Genomic DNA, 19,794 nt, shown 5'->3' with positions numbered 1-19,794 from the left:
TCCTGCGCAGCAGTGAGTAGGAAGTAAAGCCGCGAAATCAAGGCCCCGCCCTTGCTTTCACACCATCGTTTTTATGCTACATACACACCAAACGCGGGGCATCGCGTTACTCGCTCTAGATTACTCGCGATATTTAACTTTGTGTCATGCGAATTTTTCGAGATGGTCCTCACTGCGGAACACAACATCCAGGGGGCGGGGTTGGATCTAGATCCAACTCCTCCCACTTTATATACTTTGTCCTGCCAAATGAACCAGTATATTTGCGTTGTTGCAGCCCGCAATTAGTTGCAACCTGTGGTCGCCAACGTTTGCTCTTATCAATTTAAGTGTATGTTTGATTAATAATATAGTTGAGAAAGATTCATAATTTAGAAAGTATCACAGTTAGGTGTAAGGAGAGATACGGACAAGTTCCCGACAGTTTGATATCACTGAAGAGATTTATTTGTACATTATCCCACTTATAACAGCTATTCCTATACGAGTAAATATAAAAACAAATTTATTTGATATCTTTTATTAGCAAATAAAAAAAGTAAACCATCTACGAGGGAAACCTGTTTCCTAATGGCTGTAAGCAAAGACGCGTTAAAACAAGTTCAAATTCATACAAGATAAACATTCAACTTATTAATTTCTAAATAACATGCCATAGCCTATATATTTTAATAATTATGCATATTTATACTGTATCCATTAATAGGTCTTAAACTGCATGTGGTAAGATTACTCATAGTAGGCTTACCCGAAATGTTTTACTCCAAAACATTATAGCAAAAAACTTACATTTCACCCTAAAGGCACTACTTTTATTGTAGTCATAAGTAAAGTTAGTTTTTATGTCAAAATAATAACTTAATTTAGTTACGACTTAATGCGGAAATCGTAACGCAGCAAAACGTGTATGACGTGTCATGTGGTAAACTGCCGACCAATGGGATCTCTGGATCGGGATCCAGCTCCGCCCCTGGATCTAAATCCAACCCCGCCCCCTGGATGTTGGGTTCTGCAGTGAGGCGCTACTGAATTTTTCGCTCAAGTTAATTATTTTCAACTTGGGCAAAGACGCGTTTGACGTGAATAGCGCGTGTTTTCGCGGCAAACGCGACGCCTATATCAAGTCATTCGCATCGCTCCATGATTGCGTTTTTGCATGGACTTTGTATGTAATCTACTCGCGCAAAAACACATTCGGCCAATGCTGCATAAAAGGTTACCACTTTTTGGTTGTAAACTTTGTTGTGTAAATGTGGCCTGAAAGGTGCTTAAGTTTATTTATTGATGTGCTATAGACAAACATTGTGCTTTAAAGCAACACTACGTAGTTTTTTACCTTTAAATAATGTCTCTAAAATTATTTCATTGATAGAACAACTTTTAACTGGACAAATTGTACTGTTGCTGCAACCTGAGCAGCCTCCTAGCTGCTACAAGAAAGTGGCGGTGGAGGGTAGAGCACACAGCCCCGCCCCTCCCCCTCCCTGCAGAAGAGTGTCTGATACCAGGCACTGTTGCGCTTTTCAACCACATGGGGGAGCTGTAAGTCATTTTTACATGGAAACTACATAGTGTTGCTTTAAATGTACCAATGCACAGTATTCTCAACAGTCAGATGATCTGAGTTTCTGAGATTCTTCAATTTCCTGAAACAGTCTACAGCATGCACTGTAGTATTGAGCTGATTCATTATGGAGTCAAATCTTTTGAATCGAAATCAAAACTAGATTGAACTGGGAACCTTTTTTCGGATCTATATATATCTACACCTATCTATATGTCGTATATAGCTTTATTGGGACATTTTAAAGCATTATGCGCAGAACCATGTGGAATTTTTTTTTATGTATGACAGACTGTAACTTGTTTTAATTATTGAACCAGATTATCTGACTAAGGTAAATAAGTCATAAACTTGTGTGTGCATTGTATGAGTCGTTTTGTCGGTTCATACCTGTTTTTTGCCTGTTAATGGTCTGTTGATGTGCTTATAAGTTATGGGTGATGCTTTAGTAGTCTGTTTCGTTTGCTTGTTTCTTCATCTTGGCCCTCTGCGACTAAAAGTAATACATGCACAGGAAAACAAGAACATCATTCATTCTATAAAAGTCAGCAACCACAAAGAAGCTAACAAACGTCCAAGCCAGCTTCCAGTGGGTGTAAGGGAGATATTTGTTATGACTTTTTCCCAGGAGCAACAAGTGTTCTTAAAAGACTACTGTTGCTCAGTTCCTGCGCTGACAGGCTTTTTATCAAAAAACCTTTAATAACTTTTTTTCTTGGAATGTAGTGTATGCCAGTGGTTCTCAAACTTTTTCAGTGTGTGTACGGTGCTTCCTTTCGTGCCCCCCCAAAGAAAATGTATGACATAAAACATTGTAGAAGTTAACATTTGAATTCAACAAAACTATATATTAAACTATATATTTAGTTAACTACATATTAAGTTATACAATGTAGTGATGTTGGTTTTATTACACAGAATTCATGATAAATTAATGTATTTTTTATATGCCCCCCTGGCACCATCTCGTGTCCCCCCCAGTTTGAGAACCAATGGTTTTTGCCATGCATGTGGGAGTACCTACACTATAAAAAAAATTCTGTAGAAATTACAGTATTACTGGCAACTAGTAACTGGCAAGCCAGTAAGTTACTGTAGATTTTACATTTATGTTATTTACTGGCAACAGTTTGTTCAAAGTTAAGTGAACATGAAACATTTTCAGTCTTTATCTTTTACAGTGAGTTACTGGCAACCAGCTGCATAATTACAGCACATTTTTTACAGTGTAGCAGAGTCTACACCTCTATTTTATTAGATATTCCTCTTTTAAAACTAATTTATGTTACATTCATGCATGCACTTTGTCTCAATTTTACTTTTTCTATTTCCTACGCAGTTGTTAGGATACAGTAAGATTAAGGTTATGTTCTGTACATTATGTAGAATTAATTTATAAAGAAACATTTAATCACGAAAAAAATACTATAGGGTCACATATATGCTTTCTAGCTGGTCCAAGCTGGTCATTGGCTAGTCAACATGTCCTAAAACAAATCTGGTATAGCTGATTTGTTGATGGTCCATACTGAACCAACTATGTACCAGCTATCATGTATTAAATCATAGCTTACCTTGAATTTTCCACAGGTTGTTTACCTCTGTAATGCATCTAAATGGCTAAATACATCTGATCCACCTCTTGTACTGTACCACGTAATAATGACGCCACGTTAATGTGTAACGGTGTTGTTTAATCCAAGATACATGTTTAATAAATGCTTTTAGAAATCCACCTGACATGGTGATAGCTACTGTATTTGGGTTTTATGTGCACACCCAACTGTCCTAACCCAGTTTCCAGGTATTGATTGTAAATCCGTATTTCAGGTCAGATGTTACCCGGTCTATTGATTCGGTGTCTGATGAAATACTCTTTATACTCTCTTAAGGGTCACGCAGACACATAAACTGTCCCTTATAGACACTTTTTGTCTTCGTGCTATGTGATTTGCAAGCTCTGGCTGACACTGTATGTCTTCACAGCCTTGATGTTCACTCGATGCTTAAGCAACGTATATAGATGAATGGCTTTTTAACAATCAATCTCCAATAGTAATCTATTTAGGAACGATTTGTCTTTCTTGTTACACCATGCTGATGTACTGTACTGACACTGATGTTGTCGAATAAAGGACGTAGTAAGATGAAGGTTATCAGCTCCCTGAAGATTGCAGGGGCGCCTGTAGGCATTCCTAGCGGTTACCATAGCAACAGTGACGGGGTGCAGAACCCACAAAATATATTTCCTTGCAAACATGGAGTGTCAGAGCTTCATTGTCTGTTTGATATTATCATCGCTCTTGAGCATGTTCAGAAGAGAATAATAGAAAGGTTTCATCGTGCAAGAGCTTTAGCGCGTCAGTATTAATTAAATAGAGTGATATATTTAACCTAGAGGCTGGGTGACTTTGGGATTTATTGGATCCAGATGGGAAAAGGGCAAGTTTTGCATACCAAAACAAATGGAATTCGTCTGCTATTTAAACCTTCATGAACCAATGAGTTTTAATAAGTTAGTGGTGGTTGTTAAAGCAAGCGTACCTAATGCTACACTGTAAAAAGAGATTTGTTGGTTCATCTTAAAAATGTAAGTTACCTGGTTGCTTTATAATTTTTAATTAATTCAACTTAAAAAATATTTGTTAAAGTTGTGTAAAAATGTTGTGTCAGCTAATATTTTTTAAGTTGAATTAACTCAAAATATATTTTTACAGTGTAGACTAAAAACTTTAAAAATGCTGACTTATTTTTAATCCAGCATTGGGTCACAAAGGGACAAACCCAGTCGGTGGGTTAAAGTAACCAAGAAAATTTATATTTGAAAATTATTAATATTTTCTTATGGAATAAGAAACATTTTCTTGAATTAATTGTTAAGGAAAAATAATTCATAAGAATTCTTTTTCTTATTCCATTGGTAGATTTTTGCTTGTTTTAAGCACTAATTTACTTAGTTTATATTTTTTGTCTAAAAACTAGACTTATTTTCCTAGGTCTTTTTGCTCATCAAGAAAATACATCTTAATTTAAGATTTTTTTTAGATATTTTTACTGAAAACGAGACAAAAATACTAAGCAAGAAAGTAATTTAAATCAATTAAATCAAGATGCAATTTCTTAACCAAAGAAAATAAGTGCAGTTTTATACAAAAATATACAATTTAAGGGATTTTTTTCTTAAAACAAGCCAACAATCTGCCAATGGGGTATGAAAATTTAACATAATTTTTTCTTGAATTAAGTGTTTAAAAAAAAGTAAACTTATTTTTTAAGATTTTTTCCTAGACTGCAAAAATGATTTTCAAGAAAAAAATTCTTAGTATTTTTGTCTTGTTTTCAGTAAAATATTTAAAAATTCTTAAAGAAAAATTCTTAAGAAAATAAGTCTAATTTTTTGACCAAAAATATCAAATGTAAGTGATTTTGTGCATAAAACAAGCAAACAAATCTGCCAATGGGGTAAGCAAAAAATCTTGAACATTTTCCTTAAACATTAAATTCAAGAAAAATTTGCTTACCCCATTGGCAGATTTTTTTTTTGCTTGGTTTATGCACAAAATCACTTAAATTTGATATTTTTGGTCTAAAAACAAGACTTATTTTCTTGGGTCATTTTGCTCATCATAATTTAAGAATTTTTGATATTTTTTACTGAGAACAAGACAAAATAATATTTTTTTTTTTGCAGGGTAACCTATTGTTTTTTTGTTTTTTTGCTTATTTTAGGCACAAATTCACTTAAATTTTATTTTTTTTTTGTCTAGAAACTAGACTTATTTTCTTAGGTAATTTGCTCATTAAGAAAATACATCTCGGTTTAAGAATTTGTAGATATTGAAAACAAGACAAAAATACTAATGTTCCCATCCATTCCCTTGCATAGAAGTGAAAACGGGGGTGGGGGCGTTTGGGAAATTTTCCTTATTTTGAAATCCAAATGTTGACAGGTATGCATGAAGTCCATGACACATGCATTAGAAGTCCAGGTGGGCGCTAGAAAGAATCCATTACTCTCTTGCGCAAAATGAAGCACACAAAACCTTGCATGCAAGAAAAAAACACATGGTGCGCATGTTAATGTGAAACTATGATGATAATAATAATAACTATCGCCAAGTATCATCATAAAAGCCCACCATCAGCCATATGTCTGACTATCGTCAATACACGAAAGTATCATCTATTGGCACATTTATTGGCACATCCATTTTTTGACCCAATGATGGGTTGAAAATAACTAAGCATTTTTTACAGTGAAATCATTGTTGGGTATTATATGCACAAACTTAAAAAATGTCCATATTTTACTCAATCACGGGTTGTACCAAGAAGTGTCGGCCAACCATCTTAGCAACCTGAACATCACAGGTTTGAATTTTGCAAGCACCTCTTTCAATCTTCAGAAAATATACAAATCAAGTTTTATTTACAGTGTAGGGCAAACAAGTAAATGCATGTTGTCGAAACGCTACGTCCGGTTCCCTTCGTCAAACTGGTTTCATAATGATGTGAGAAAGATCAGTACATCTGAGACAGGAGGATGGGGTGAGTGAGATAGATAAACAGAGAGATCGTGACAGATAGAGAAAGAGAGGGCAATCGAAAGCATTTTGGTGGAGTCTAGACCTTCTTCATAATCACCTCATGGCTGGTGTTACGTAACCAAAATAATCATTCCCCGCAGGGCACTGAATCTTTCTGTCCTCTCGCATCCGAGGGTTTGATTTACACTGCCCATGATTCCAGACTCACGCAGCTCTTGTGAGAAAATAAGAGTTGAATGACTTTCTGTTGACTTGTTCTGGTATTTACAGTAAATTGTGAGACTCATTCTGTGTGAATTATGTATTAAGTGTTACATGTATGTTTAGGGAAAAGGTGGACACCACCTACACATTTATTCATTTCATATTCATTTGTTCATGTTTTTTAAGTATGCCAAAAATGTAGAGCATTCATCTTTAGTTGCAGTGTTTGTTGTTTAAGGTGAAGTGTGTATTTTTTTTAACAGCGCTTTATACAATCCATATTGTTTTAAAGAAGCTGTACTATAGCCAAAAATAGCAATGTTGGCATGAGTTTGAGGCGGGGCTATTATTTTTTGTCCAGTCGATGTAAGCGAGTGGTGTACATACTACACACTTCACCTTTAATGTAACAAACGTAACTTTGCTTTTGCTTTAACTTGCTTAGCTTTTCTTCATGAACCATAAGTGTCTTCACAATTTAATAATAACATTGCAGTTTAGCAATACTACAGAGGCAAAAGGTTATGCTGTGCACTGTTGCTTTTGTTAACTTAGTGTTATGTTTTCGAAATATCATGTGACGCTGTTGGAGCTCTGATGAGCCAACAGAGTTCAGCGTTTTGTTTCATCCTTATCTTCACCATTTCTGAACAACATTTAAGACACTGCCACCTTTTAAAGTCCACAAAAACTCATAATCGAATGTAGGCGTATAGTGGGTTAATGAAAAATGAAGTGATTACCAGCTTCAGATGGTACCTGGTACGTTTGGTGTGTCTCAATCTGCTCTTTAATTCAGTAGTAAGGACTGTCTGTAAATGCTGTCGTATGATCAAAATCATTACAACATTTGTTCCCTAGAAATCCAATGAGCATTGAATTCTTGATGTACAGAAGTGGCCAAAAGTGATGTCCAGCTTTGAACGATTGATATCTTTGCTTTTTATGTAAAAATTTTATTAAAGGTGCATTCAAATTTTGTATGCATGTTGCATTGGTTTGTTTGGAGTAAACTGAAGCTCAGCTTTGTATTTGCAAAAAATTACAAAGTTTACAACCAAATATCACAGAAGACAATCAAGAAATATTAATAACAAATAAAGTTGTAGTCATATGCTGTATGCTTTATTATACATTTTTTGTGTATTCAAATAAATCCCAGATTCCCTAATGTGCTATGGCTTGCCTTTGTGCCAAAATATTTTGTCTAATAAATATCTTCAAAGTTTAGCTTTTTGTCCATTTTGTACCATACACCTCCTATTTTGATGGTTTAATCTAGCCTGAGGAGGTATTAAAAGTAAATATAGTACACTGTAAAAAATACTTTGCTGCCTTAAATTTTTTTGTTAAATTAACTCAGATTTACAAGTCATGTCAACAGAAATGAGTTGTCACAACTTATAAAATATAGTTGAGAAAAGTCAACTTAATTTTATAAGTTACAACAACTCACCTGTAGTTATAACAACTCATCTCTAGTCAAGATAAATAATAGTAAGTTAAAATGACTTGTAAATCCGAGTTGATTTAACAAAAAATTTTAAGGCAGCAAAGTATTTTTTACAGTGTAGAAATCTCCCTCACAAACATTACCTTTGGCTCCTACTGTATTTTTTTGCCGAAAATTCTGCACCAAACAAAACATGTGGTCTAAGGTGGTTGATTTATAGATAGATTTATATATAGGCGATTAAGTGGTCTATTATAAAGCCTGCTCAGATTTTCCGCCACGGGATGAGAGCTTATTAATTACGAAATCGAATACTTATTTTTGATCATTATTATTTTATTTCAGTTAGTTTTTCAATAACTGTTGCTCGTTTCGTTTAGTTTTAGTTTTTCATTTATTATGAATTTTTTATTTTATTTCAGTTAACGAAAATGTTTTTAGCTGATAGTTTTAGTCTTAGTTTCAGTTTTCGTTTACGAAAATAACCTTGTTTGCAAACCCTCCGGACAGTTATTTCCATAGACATTATATGACGTATCAGCACGGCCGCCATCTTGGATGGGTTTCCAATGTGCCCCCCCTGCATTTATTTCTACTGAGGAAGGTGTATCCCCAACTACAATAATCATAATTCCCTGATTTTTACAGGATTTTCACATGATTTGGTTACATATACAGTACTGTGCAAAAGTCTTAGGCCATCATGCCAGAATTAGATTTGTTGTTTTTGCGATGTTATAGTGATCATATATAATTGTTTCTCAGTCTCTTTAATAGAATACATCCAGGAATGAAATGTGTATATAGTATTTAAAACTGTATAAAAATGTACTGAAAAATGTACTATAAAAACTGATGTGTCAAGTTTTTAGGGTAAACTCCGCTTCCACTTGAGCAGTAACAGGAAACTGCAGGATCTCCTAAACCTAAATAAAATTAAATCCTAATTTTAAGGAAATGAGTCTTTTTACTTCATTCTGCTCAAAAACGCTCAAGATGTATTTAGTGCCAAGAGAGGTCACACTAAACACTGACGATGCCTAAAGAAGACATTTTGTCCTAAAAAAAATTAATTATTTATTTTTTGTACATATTTCCTGTATTTTCTGTTTGTATCTTAATAAAATAGATTGAAAAATAAATATGGATAGACATTAAAACAACAAGTCTAATGCTGCGCTTACATCAGCCCCGGTAGAGGCGTCATGCGCGAGTGATTTCAATGTTAATTCAATGTGAAGACACGTTGGCGCGTGTCTGGAGGTCACTACTAGAGCAAGCTCCTGATTGGTTAACGCAGCGTGACTGAGATGTTTAGCGTGGTGCGGTCGACGCGATTCCGCTTCATTCGCGCATCTAGTTTGCGCGAATTGAGCGTTGCCGCAGCAAATGCGCGAGTTGAAAAATTTGAACAATTTTGCACAGTACTGTAAGTAACGTTAGTTACGATGACATAATACTATAAATAGTAAAAAAACAAAATTATGATTTTTTTAAAAATTACTTTTAAAAGGGAATCCCATGTGATCTGGTATCAATACTCCCCGGTTACTGCAAATGTAAGCTGCATAAAATACGGGCATAGTTGCTCGCTCTCCGTTGAATCCGACTCTGGGGATAGCATAGGGTTAGGGGACCCAACCAGTATGGCGGCGACGCTGAATTATGTTCCAGCACGTCACGAGGCGTCTACGTATGTAATGTCTATGGTTATTTCAGTCATGCAAGACAAAAGTCCTATATACTTGAATGGGAAAAGACAGATATCTTAAAATTCACAGCTTATTCTAAGGTTATAAAAACAATACAGTTCATTATGTAAGGTCTTTATACACCACTGATATATGGTTATGTATATTATATTGCATTTCTATCAAGATATCCTTTAAAAAGTTACACATTGCACCTTTTAGCTCAAATTGCGCTAAAAACTTTATTTCGGGGTTGTATCAGCTACTGCGCACGCACACACTTTTTAACAGGTAGGCGGGACTTCCGCTGCCAAAGCCGCTATATTGAGAGTGGCATCATATACAGGTTGGCACTTGTTTAAATTGTGGTCCCAAACGCACCTGAAGTGGTGAACCACCTCAAGCTGGTATAAAGTAATTCTTCCAGCATCGCCTTAATAAAATGTTTCAACAATAGCGGTACATAATAGCATTAATATTATTAGAGCAGCAAGATGGATGTTATTGGACACTGGTTTACTGTCGCATGACCATGTTAATCTCAGGTGTGTGTGTTGCCATGGTGATTGCAGGTTGCTCTCCAGGATGGCTGGCATAAAGGATCAGCAGTTTACTGAAGAGAAACCTCTTCTGCCAGAAATCAGGGGACAGGAACCAGAGACGGTGAGTGTGGATGTGTGTGTCCTTGACTAAATATAGTATACCGGTTAAAACTGTGACTTTTTTGCAAGAGGACAAAATATTAATGTGTGTGTGTGTGTGTGTGCATGAGTATTTTTCTATCTTCACCAAATACTGCATTTTATTTAAATCAAAATGTAAAATGAAAAGCATGACAAATCTGAAATAAAGATGAATAAATACTGTAAAAAGATTAATAAATGCTGTAAAAATATATTGCACATTGTTAGTTCCTGTTAGCTAAAGCATTAAAGGGACACTCCACTTTAAAAAAAATTAATTTCTCATTTTCCAGCTCCCCTAGAGTTAAACATTTGCTTTTTACCGTTTTGGAATTCATTCAGCTGATCTTCAGGTCTGGCGCTAGCACTTTTAGCATAGCTTAGCATAATCCATTGAATCTGATTAGACCATTAGCATCTCTCTAAAAAATAACCAAAAAGTTTCGATATTTTTCCTATTTAAAACTTGACTCTTCTGTAGTTACATTGTGTACTAAGACAGACGGAAAGATAAAAGTTGCGATTTTCTAGGCAGATATGTCTAGGAACTATACTCTCATTTTGGCGTAATAATCAATGACTGTTCTGCTGTAACATGGCTGCAGCAGGCGCAATAATATTACGCAGTGCCTGAAAATAGTCCCCTGCTATTAAAAGTAACCAAGGGGACTATTTTCGGGCAGTGCGTAATATCAAAAAAAGTGGAGTGTCCCTTTAACTAATGTTAATGAATGAGACCTTAAAGTGTTTTAAGCATAGTATATATTAATAATCAGCATGCATTTTTCTGCATATATATTATTCATATATTTCATGTGCCAGAAATCACTGTCATCTCTATAAAATGCTTTATGAAAACCTGATCACAAGCGACTGAAAAAGTCGTTCATCAAAAAGTGTTGAAACCGAACCCTGCTCTGTCTGCTATTTATTTACCCACATATCACAATACTGTTTATATGCCACATATGATGTATTGAGAAAATACATATCAAACTTTCTCCGAATACAGCTTCTCACCCACCACTCCTACCAAAGCATTGTCCTCCAGTCCTGTAGAGGGTGCTGTCTGATGTAGTGTGCTGTAACTAGTGTTTGTGTCTGTGTGTAACGGTGCAGGCTAAAGAACAGTGTGTGCAAGCACCGCCTAGTGATACGCCCTCCCCTCACACGGCTCGCCCCCCTAAACGCTGGCATTCGATGGCCCGGCACTGGCTTGGCATCACACGCCGTCGGACCAGCGGGTACATCCCGGTAGGCTGAGTACCGCACCGAGCACGTCCACCCTTCTTACTAAAAGATACTAATTACTTTTCATGAAATACATCTTTTAGGCAAGTCAAGATCAAGGTTTTCAAGTCTCTAGTCCAACATACATTCACTTTTACTTGTTGACTGATTTGGGGGAAGACACAGATGTGTACAGTAGAAAAGAAATTGCCTGTGTCTGAAATTGCATGCTTACTATACTGTATAGTATGCAAGAAACTTGATGTGAAGTGAGAATATTTGAAACCTCAGTATGCAAAAAAACAGTACACTTATGCAAGTATGTACTTCTTCCACTATGAATTCTTAGTGTGAATCAGATGGACACTTTTCTATCCCATGAGGCCACTGGAGCCAAATTAAAATTTTAAAGCTAAAAGTACATGAAAACAAATATGGGCACCTCTTTATCAAGTGTTAGTGATGTACCAAGAAGTGTATTCAGTGTAGTTATGTCAAACAAATTATGTTTGAAAACATGGTGGATGTAGTATGCATACTATTTACAATTATACTGTATTACTATATGCACAGAATACTATATACTGATTTTACAGTTGATAATTACCCTGCAAAAAATGATTTTCAAGAAAAAAAATTATTAGTGGTTTTGTCTTGTTTTCAGTAAAAATATCTAAAAATTCTTAAATTAAGATGCTTTTTCTTGATGAGCAAAATGACCCAGGAAGGTGGGCCTGGTTTTTGGACCGAGGATATTACATTTGGGTGGTTTTGTGCATAAAATAAGCAAAAAAAATCTGCCAATGGGGTAAGCAATTTTTTCTTTAATTTTGTGTTTAATAAAAATGTTGAAAACAAGAAAAAAAAAAAAAAATTTTTTTTTTTTTTGAAAATCATTTTTTGCAGTGTAGGTACACTGTCAGAAAAAAATTGTGAGAAAGCCCCTATACTGCAAAAAAAACTTTCTTACGTAGTATTTTTGTCTTGTTTTTAGTACAATTATCTAAAAATTCTTAAATCAATATGTATTTTCTTGATGAGCTAAATGACCCAAGAAAATAAGTCTAGTTTTTAGAAAAAATATTAAATTTAGGTGAATTTGTGCATAAAACAAGCAAAAATATCTGCCAATGGGGTAAAAATAAGTTTACGTTTTTCTTAAAAGCTTAATTCAAGAAAAAAATTCTCACCCCATTGGCAGATATTTTTGCTTGTTTTGGGCACAAATTCACTTAAATTTGATATGTTTTGTCTAAAAACTAAACTTATTTTCTTAGGTCATTTTGCTCATCAAGAAAATACATCTCAGTTTAAGAATTTGTAGATATTGAAAACAAGACAAAAAATACTAAGTTGGATGCATTTCAAAAACTAATTTTTAAGAAAAAAAAATTCGTAGTATTTTTGTCTTGTTTTCAGTAAAATTACTAAAAATTCTTAAATTAAGATGCTTTTTCTTGATGAGCAAAACAACCCAAGAAAATAAATCTAGTTTTTAGACAAAAAAAAATGTAAGTGATTTTGTGCATAAAACAAGCAAAAAATAATAATCTGACAATGGGGTAAACAAAAAACACTAAATTCAAGAAAAAATCAAGAAAAATTAGCTTTTTTTGCTTGTTTTATGAACAAAATCACTTAAATTTGATATTTTTGGTCTATAAACTAGACTTATTTTCTTGGGTCGTTTTGCTCATCAAGAAAAAGCATCTTAATCTACATTTTTTTTTTAATATTTTTACTCAAAACAGGACAAAAATACTAAGAATTTTTTTCTTGAAAATATTTTTTTTGCGGTGTGTACAGTAACTGTAACTGGGGCCGTACCCTTTTAAAAAGTTAGTACATAAAGGAATTCTTAGTATTTTTGTCTTGTTTTCAGTAAAAATATCTAATCTTCTTGATGAGCAAAACAACCCAAGAAAATAAGTCTAGTTTTTAGACCAAAAATATCAAATTTAAGTGATTTTGTGCATAAAACAAGCAGAAAAAATCTGACAATGGGGTAAGCAAATATTTCTTGAATTTAGTATTTAAGAAAAATTTTCAAGATTTTTTTTACTTACCCCATTGGCAGATATTTTTGCTTGTTATATACACAAAATCACTTAAATTTGATATTTTTGGTCTAAAAGCTGGACTTGTTTTCTTGGGTTGTTTTGCTCATAAAGAAGATTAGATATTTTTACTGAAAACAGGACAAAAATACTAAGAATTTTTTCTTGAAAATCTTTTTTTGCAGTGTATTAGGACATTTTAAAGGGTACTGTCCCAGTGAAAGATTGGGGACGTTCATCTATTTCAATATGTACTGTCATAGTATGCAATTTTGGACACAGGGAATGTCTATATATTTATAAACACATTTTCAAAGTTAGGCAAGTACCTTTCATGTGTTTTACACTAACTAAATGCATTAACATGTCATGTTGCAACATCCCATTTTACGGTTTCACCAATTCACATTTTTTAGAAAAGCATATTAACACAGATTTCCAAATATAACATACTCAAGAAAGCAATACTGTTGCACATTGGTGTTTACATAAAAGTATGCCCCCTTATGGAATTCTGGGGTACTGCATTGGAGTTTTGAATCTTAAAAAGGAGTGACACCTGCTGGTCCGACATTAAAACTGCTTTTGTCATTCGTCAGCCATCTCTCAACAGCTTAATCTGCATGCACTAACCTCTTTCTTTAGGTTGTACCTTTGTTCCAGCTTTTAAGGTATCATTCATAGACTTGCTTTGCTTTTCTGCCAATGTGGGTGCCTTGTTTTGGTCTTTGTGTTTGTGTGAATTGTGTCGATTTTTCATTAACAAAAAATGCCACATTAGTTGCTGTATCTATCTATCTGTCTGTCTTTCTTTCTGTGGATTGTGTTAACTCATTCAACATGATTACGTTTTACTCCCGCTGTGATTTTGGAGGTGCAAGGAGATTCTGGCGAGGGGAACAAAATAAACTCTTTGCACCCACTAAACCTTTTCTCCCAGCACTAAACTATAAAAGTAACCCTAACCTATTGCTAATTCTGAAGTGGGACGAACTAAAAACGCTGCGCATTATACAGTACTTCAGTGTATAATGGTGTTAAATCTGCAGCAAAACTAATCTCAGCTGCCGATCTGAAGCCAGCTGAGTCACCCACATACTAACCTTGTCTAATAGAACAAAAACCTCACATACAGGTCTGAAATCAGCAGAACTGTTTCCATCACAGAAACTCTTCAGCTTTCCTCTGTCGGCCGAACCTTGCAGCGTGTTGCTCCAATCACTTCAGTTGTTGTGATTTAAGTTAATGAAATTGTGCTAAAGGCTTTGATGAATCTGACCGTTTGTGTTCCTGCAGGAAAACTCTGAGACGTTGGATGTGTATTCCGGAGATTGGAAGGTACAGTAATTCTTCCCTCTGACTATTTATGCATTGCCTCATTTATGCATATGAACTTTTTGGCTTAATATGAATAGATTTTTAGTTAAGTGCTTTTGATGTGATTATTCAGATGATGTATTGTTTATCTTGGTCACATATATGCATAGACAATTATAGTTGTAGGTATAGTATAGCAGTGAAAAAGAGACTTTAGCTTATACCCGTATCCACCAGAGTTAGATAAGTCCATACATACCCTTTTCAACCCGGTGCGTCCCGTAACTCTGTCTGATGCACCCACACATGGGCGGAGTGATTTGCTCGCAGCACCTGAGAAGCCCCGTGGTGAGCATAGATATATAGACTAGATGTCGCCTTGACTACGACAATTCATTGGAACAAATGCGTCAAATGAGCCTCCATCTTGAAACAGGGGAGCCCAGCATCAGGGTAATTGTAGGCAAAGGTGTAACGGAAATAAAATCACCAGAAATTGTCATGAATGTGATTTTCTAGTTTTTTATGTATTATGAGAGAAAATGTAAAGTTTTGATATTAAGAAAATCGACTTTTTCTAACTATAATGCTTAATGCTATTAGGCCTATATCCATATCCAGCACAAAAGCCCGGCATCATCCATGAATTCGAAGTACAGGTGGAGATAGTAGCATTACCTAGCTACTTCCTATGACAAGACCCTGTTCCAAGATTTACTATTTTATTTATAAACATACATAAAAGAAGCCAAGCTAATTTAAAAAATATGTAATAAATTAATATAAAAGAATGTGCTAAGGCGGGCATCTAACAGACTCCGTGTGGGCAACCTGGTGCCCGCAGGCATCATGTTGGTGGTATAGACGATTTTTCCAAATTCTTAATTGTAGCAGGTCACCCCCTAATACAGTGGCTCTCAAACTTTTCAGCATGTACCCCCCTTGCGCCACCCCCCCAAAGAAAATTCATGACTAAAAATCTTAAACGTATCATTTGAATTAGACAAAACATGATTTAGTGCGGTTTAGTAGCCTTATTTATTAAAGTTTATTTGCACAAAAATATGATGAATTATTTTATTTTTTAAAAATTGTCATAAAACTGCTCCCCCTTCCTAACGCCCACCATAGAGGGCCTGCACGCCTTACTTACAGAACCACTGCCTTAACCCCTTCAGACCTTATTTTTCAGGTGTTTAATCAGTGTGCCTTATTTTGAGTTGATCAGCATTTTTATTGGTTTGAAGCACAAAACATGTGATGTACATTCCAGTGGACGAAGGGTCTGAAGGGGCTAATGCACGCTGCCATGTTGACATCACATGACCAGCCTGCTAAATAAAATGAATTCACTTTATAAAGTAAACATTTTGTTTTTGCCTTCAGCTAGTGCTAAATGCACTTTAAAAGCATTAACATACAAGTACATCTAATCAAAATAAGAAACCACAACAATATAACAAAAAACACAATGTACTTTCGATCACAGCGTAACAACAACAACAGAGTTCAATTCACGCATATGCGATCCATCAGTCCAAATGGTATTAGTGAAGAAATAAAATGTCCAGACACACTGTTCCTGCAGGATGAAACTCCAGCTCCCACACACAGATAGAAATAAACAGCGAACATATACCCACAAGGCACAGCTACAGGCAGATAGTCACAAACCAACAACACACAAAAAAACTGCCAAGATTGAATTTGCCAAGAAGAAAGTATATTATGATTGTGTATCATGTTTATAACATGGATGAAACAAAACATAACATAACATAAACAGATTTTAGATTTTTTAGTTATTATTGTTTTCGTTTCATGTTAAACGCAGTGGTTCTTAAACTTTTCGGCGTGCATCCCTTCGCACCCCTCCAAAGAAAATAAATGACAACAATCTTTTAGAGTTATAGATTGTTTAGATTAGATAACAAAACATTAGATGATACAATGTAGTGCTGTGGGTTAGTAACCTTATTTTTCTAAAGTTTAATTGCACAGAATTTAGGATGAATTGATGTGTTTTATAAAATGTCATAAAACTGTGGACCCCATGTGACCATCTCACACGCCCCAGTTTGAAAACCACTGACTTTAAGTTTGTATTTATACGTGCTTGTATTTATCCCGAATCCTTATCTTGCATCATTTGCAACTGTAGCTTTTGAACTAATAAGACAAAAGTTTAAGCCTCCGAACTTTTTCACCTCGTTTTTGTCTCTGTCTCACGGTTTGCATCATCTTTTCACACCTCAAACAGAATAAGGACGAAATTGCAGCGAGAAGCATTTGATTTAAACAGTGAGAAAACAAAACGGGGAGGGGGCTGAAGATGAAGGGAACTGTAAGGTTCACGCTCAGCAAGCGAGAGGTTTTAATTGTGACAGAGAACAGATTTATTTAAAAGGTGTTGGCTCACAATACAGCTACCTTAATGCAAAAAACAAATTATGTAAGCATACAGTATCGATACAAAAGTTATTGTTGTTTTGGATGCTACATTAAGCATTATAGTATCAGCTATTAAACTGTCAGGAAAAATGGTCAAAAAATGGTCCATAGCTGTCACAGGGTCATATTAGTACATCATAAGTACAAAATGGTACTAAAGAGTGCACAATTATACTTCAAAGGTACATATTGGTACCAAATGTATAGACTCGACTAAAGGATTATTAGGAACACCATACTAATACTGTGTTTGACCCCCTTTCGACTTCAGAACTGCCTTAATTCTACATGGCATTGATTCAACAAGGTGCTGAAAGCATTCTTTAGAAATGTTGGCCCATATTGATAGGATAGCATCTTGCAGTTGATGAAAATTTGTCGGATGCACATCCAGGGAAGCTCTCGTTCCACCACATCCCAAAGGTGCTCTATTGGGTTGAGATCTGGTGACTGTGGGGGCCATTTTAGTACAGGGAACTCATTGTCATGTTCAAGAAACCAATTTGAAATGATTCGAGCTTTGTGACATGGTGCATTATCCTGCTGGAAGTAGCGATCAGAGGATGTATACATGGTGGTCATAAAGGGATGGACATGGTCAGAAACAATGCTCAGGTAGGCCGTGGCATTTAAACGATGCCCAACTGGCACTAAGCGGCCTAAAGTGTGCCAAGAAAACATCCCCCACACCATTACACCACCACCACCAGCCTGCACAGTGGTAACAAGGCATGATGGATTCATGTTCTCATTCTGTTTACGCCAAATTCTGACTCTACCATCTGAATGTCTCAACAGAAATCAAAACTCATCAGACCAGGCAGCATTTTTTCCAGTCTTCAACTGTCTAATTTTGGTGAGCTTGTGCAAATTGTAGCCTCTTTTTCCTATTTGTATTGGAGATGAGTGGTACCCGGTGGGGTCCTCTGCTGTTGTAGCCCATCCGCCTCAACATTGTGCGTGTTGTGGCTTCACAAATGCTTTGCTGCATACCTCGGTTGTAACTAGTGGTTATTTCAGTCAAAGTTTCTCTTCTATCAGCTTGAATCAGTCTGTCCATTATCCTCTAAACTCTATCATCAAAAATGCATTTTCACCCACAGGACTGCCGCATACTGGATGTTTTCACACCATTCTTTGTAAACCCTAGAAATGGTTATGCGTGAAAATCCAAGTAACTGAGCACATTGTGAAATACTCAGACCGGCCCGTCTGGCACCAAAAACCATGCCACGCTCAAAATTGCTTAAATCAGCTTTCTTTAACAATCTGACATTCAGTTTGGAGTTCAGGAGATTGTCTTGACCAGGACAACACCCCTAAATGCATTGAAGCAACTGCCATGTGATTGGTTGATTAGATAATTGCATTAATGAGAAATTGAACAGATGTTCCTAATAATCCTTTAGGTGAGTGTACATATGTGTAACTTAATGGTACATATTAGGACCGTTTTACTGACTCAGTGAAACGTACAGTATACGTGCATATAACAGATAATAGTTGTTTATTTGTGAGAGACAGCGATTGTCAAGTTAGCTGCAAACAGATTAAACTTAGAAAGACGAGTCAACATGTTACACCTGTCAGATGCAAAAAAACAAGGATTGAACACAAAAGACGAGCCATGTAGATGAAAGTGGATGGCACGTATGTGCATCCGCCTCCTTAAGGCTCGAGAAAAGTGGGCCGTGTGCCTCGTGTGTTCATGTCTCAGCCCTCCCTTACGTGTTAATGTGAGAGCACGTACTGTACACATACCCAAAGCACACGCTGTACACAAGCATCTGACCTGGCACATTTCTGTGTTTGATGGTTAATTAAAATGTGGAAACAATTAATTAAAAAAAAAGAAACATTACAATGCTGCGCTAAATCGTATAAAAATTTACCACATCACCTACATCCATTTTAAACAGCTTGAAAGAAAGAAATTGCAAATGTGGGACAAATACAGACAACAACACATATAGATTGACGCTAAGAGCAGCCAATCACAGTCACACGTCTGCTCTGCCAACCAATAAGAAGCTCGGGTGGGGTTTAAAATAGGCTGGGGGAGGGGAGAGCAGCACTGCATAATTCAGGCACTGATCGAGACGAGGAGAAGAGACAAAGAGACGCCGTAGCAACCACAGCATCCTTCTGGTCGCCTGCATCCGACAGATCAAGACTCTGTGTTGTCGTTTTACTGCTATCAAGCGTACACTATCTCTAAGAAGCCATGCCGGAATGCTGGGATGGGGTGAGTGGGATATCGTAATGTAAATAGGGAGAGCTCTAGTTTTTCTAAAAATATTAATTATTTTAAGGTGTGCATTTCATTGTAATTTGTATGCTGTATTATGATTAACCTGATAAAAAAAATAGCTGGTTACAATAATTTGCAGTATGGTCAGAATAAATCAGTTTTAACTACAGTATAAGAAATTCATTGCAAATGTATGTATTCCTTGCAAACATGTTTGTCCTTAATAAATAATGATTTGCATTAAAATTTTATGCATCCAGCCAAGCAAAACTAATATAGTTACTGTTAACAAGAATTGACAGGATACAATTTTTTCAGCATCGTCTAAATGTGCACAGTTTAGTTA

The 19,794-nt window shown here is 35.7% G+C and overlaps 1 protein-coding gene across 7 annotated transcripts in view; it reads left to right on the top strand.

The window, feature by feature from the left end:
* Window positions 1-19,794, top strand: part of ndrg4 (NDRG family member 4) — a 46,525-nt gene that overhangs the window by 7,500 nt on the left and 19,231 nt on the right. For 3 of the 7 annotated variants that reach the window (XM_073868577.1, XM_073868576.1, XM_073868579.1), the window contains 3 exons: window positions 10,032-10,122; window positions 11,262-11,396; window positions 14,726-14,767. In XM_073868577.1, coding sequence (XP_073724678.1) covers window positions 10,032-10,122; window positions 11,262-11,396; window positions 14,726-14,767 — 268 coding nt within the window. Of the gene's footprint in view, window positions 1-10,031; window positions 10,123-11,261; window positions 11,397-14,725; window positions 14,768-19,269; window positions 19,443-19,794 lie in introns of those variants that run through there. The other 4 variants (XM_073868578.1, XM_073868580.1, XM_073868581.1 and 1 more) reach the window with 3 other exon arrangements.

The sequence above is a fragment of the Misgurnus anguillicaudatus genome, chromosome 6 (assembly GCF_027580225.2).
Source record: "Misgurnus anguillicaudatus chromosome 6, ASM2758022v2, whole genome shotgun sequence".
NCBI lineage: Eukaryota > Metazoa > Chordata > Actinopteri > Cypriniformes > Cobitidae > Misgurnus > Misgurnus anguillicaudatus.
Note: the sequence above shows the minus strand (reverse complement) of the source record. Positions and strands in the feature narration are given on the sequence as shown.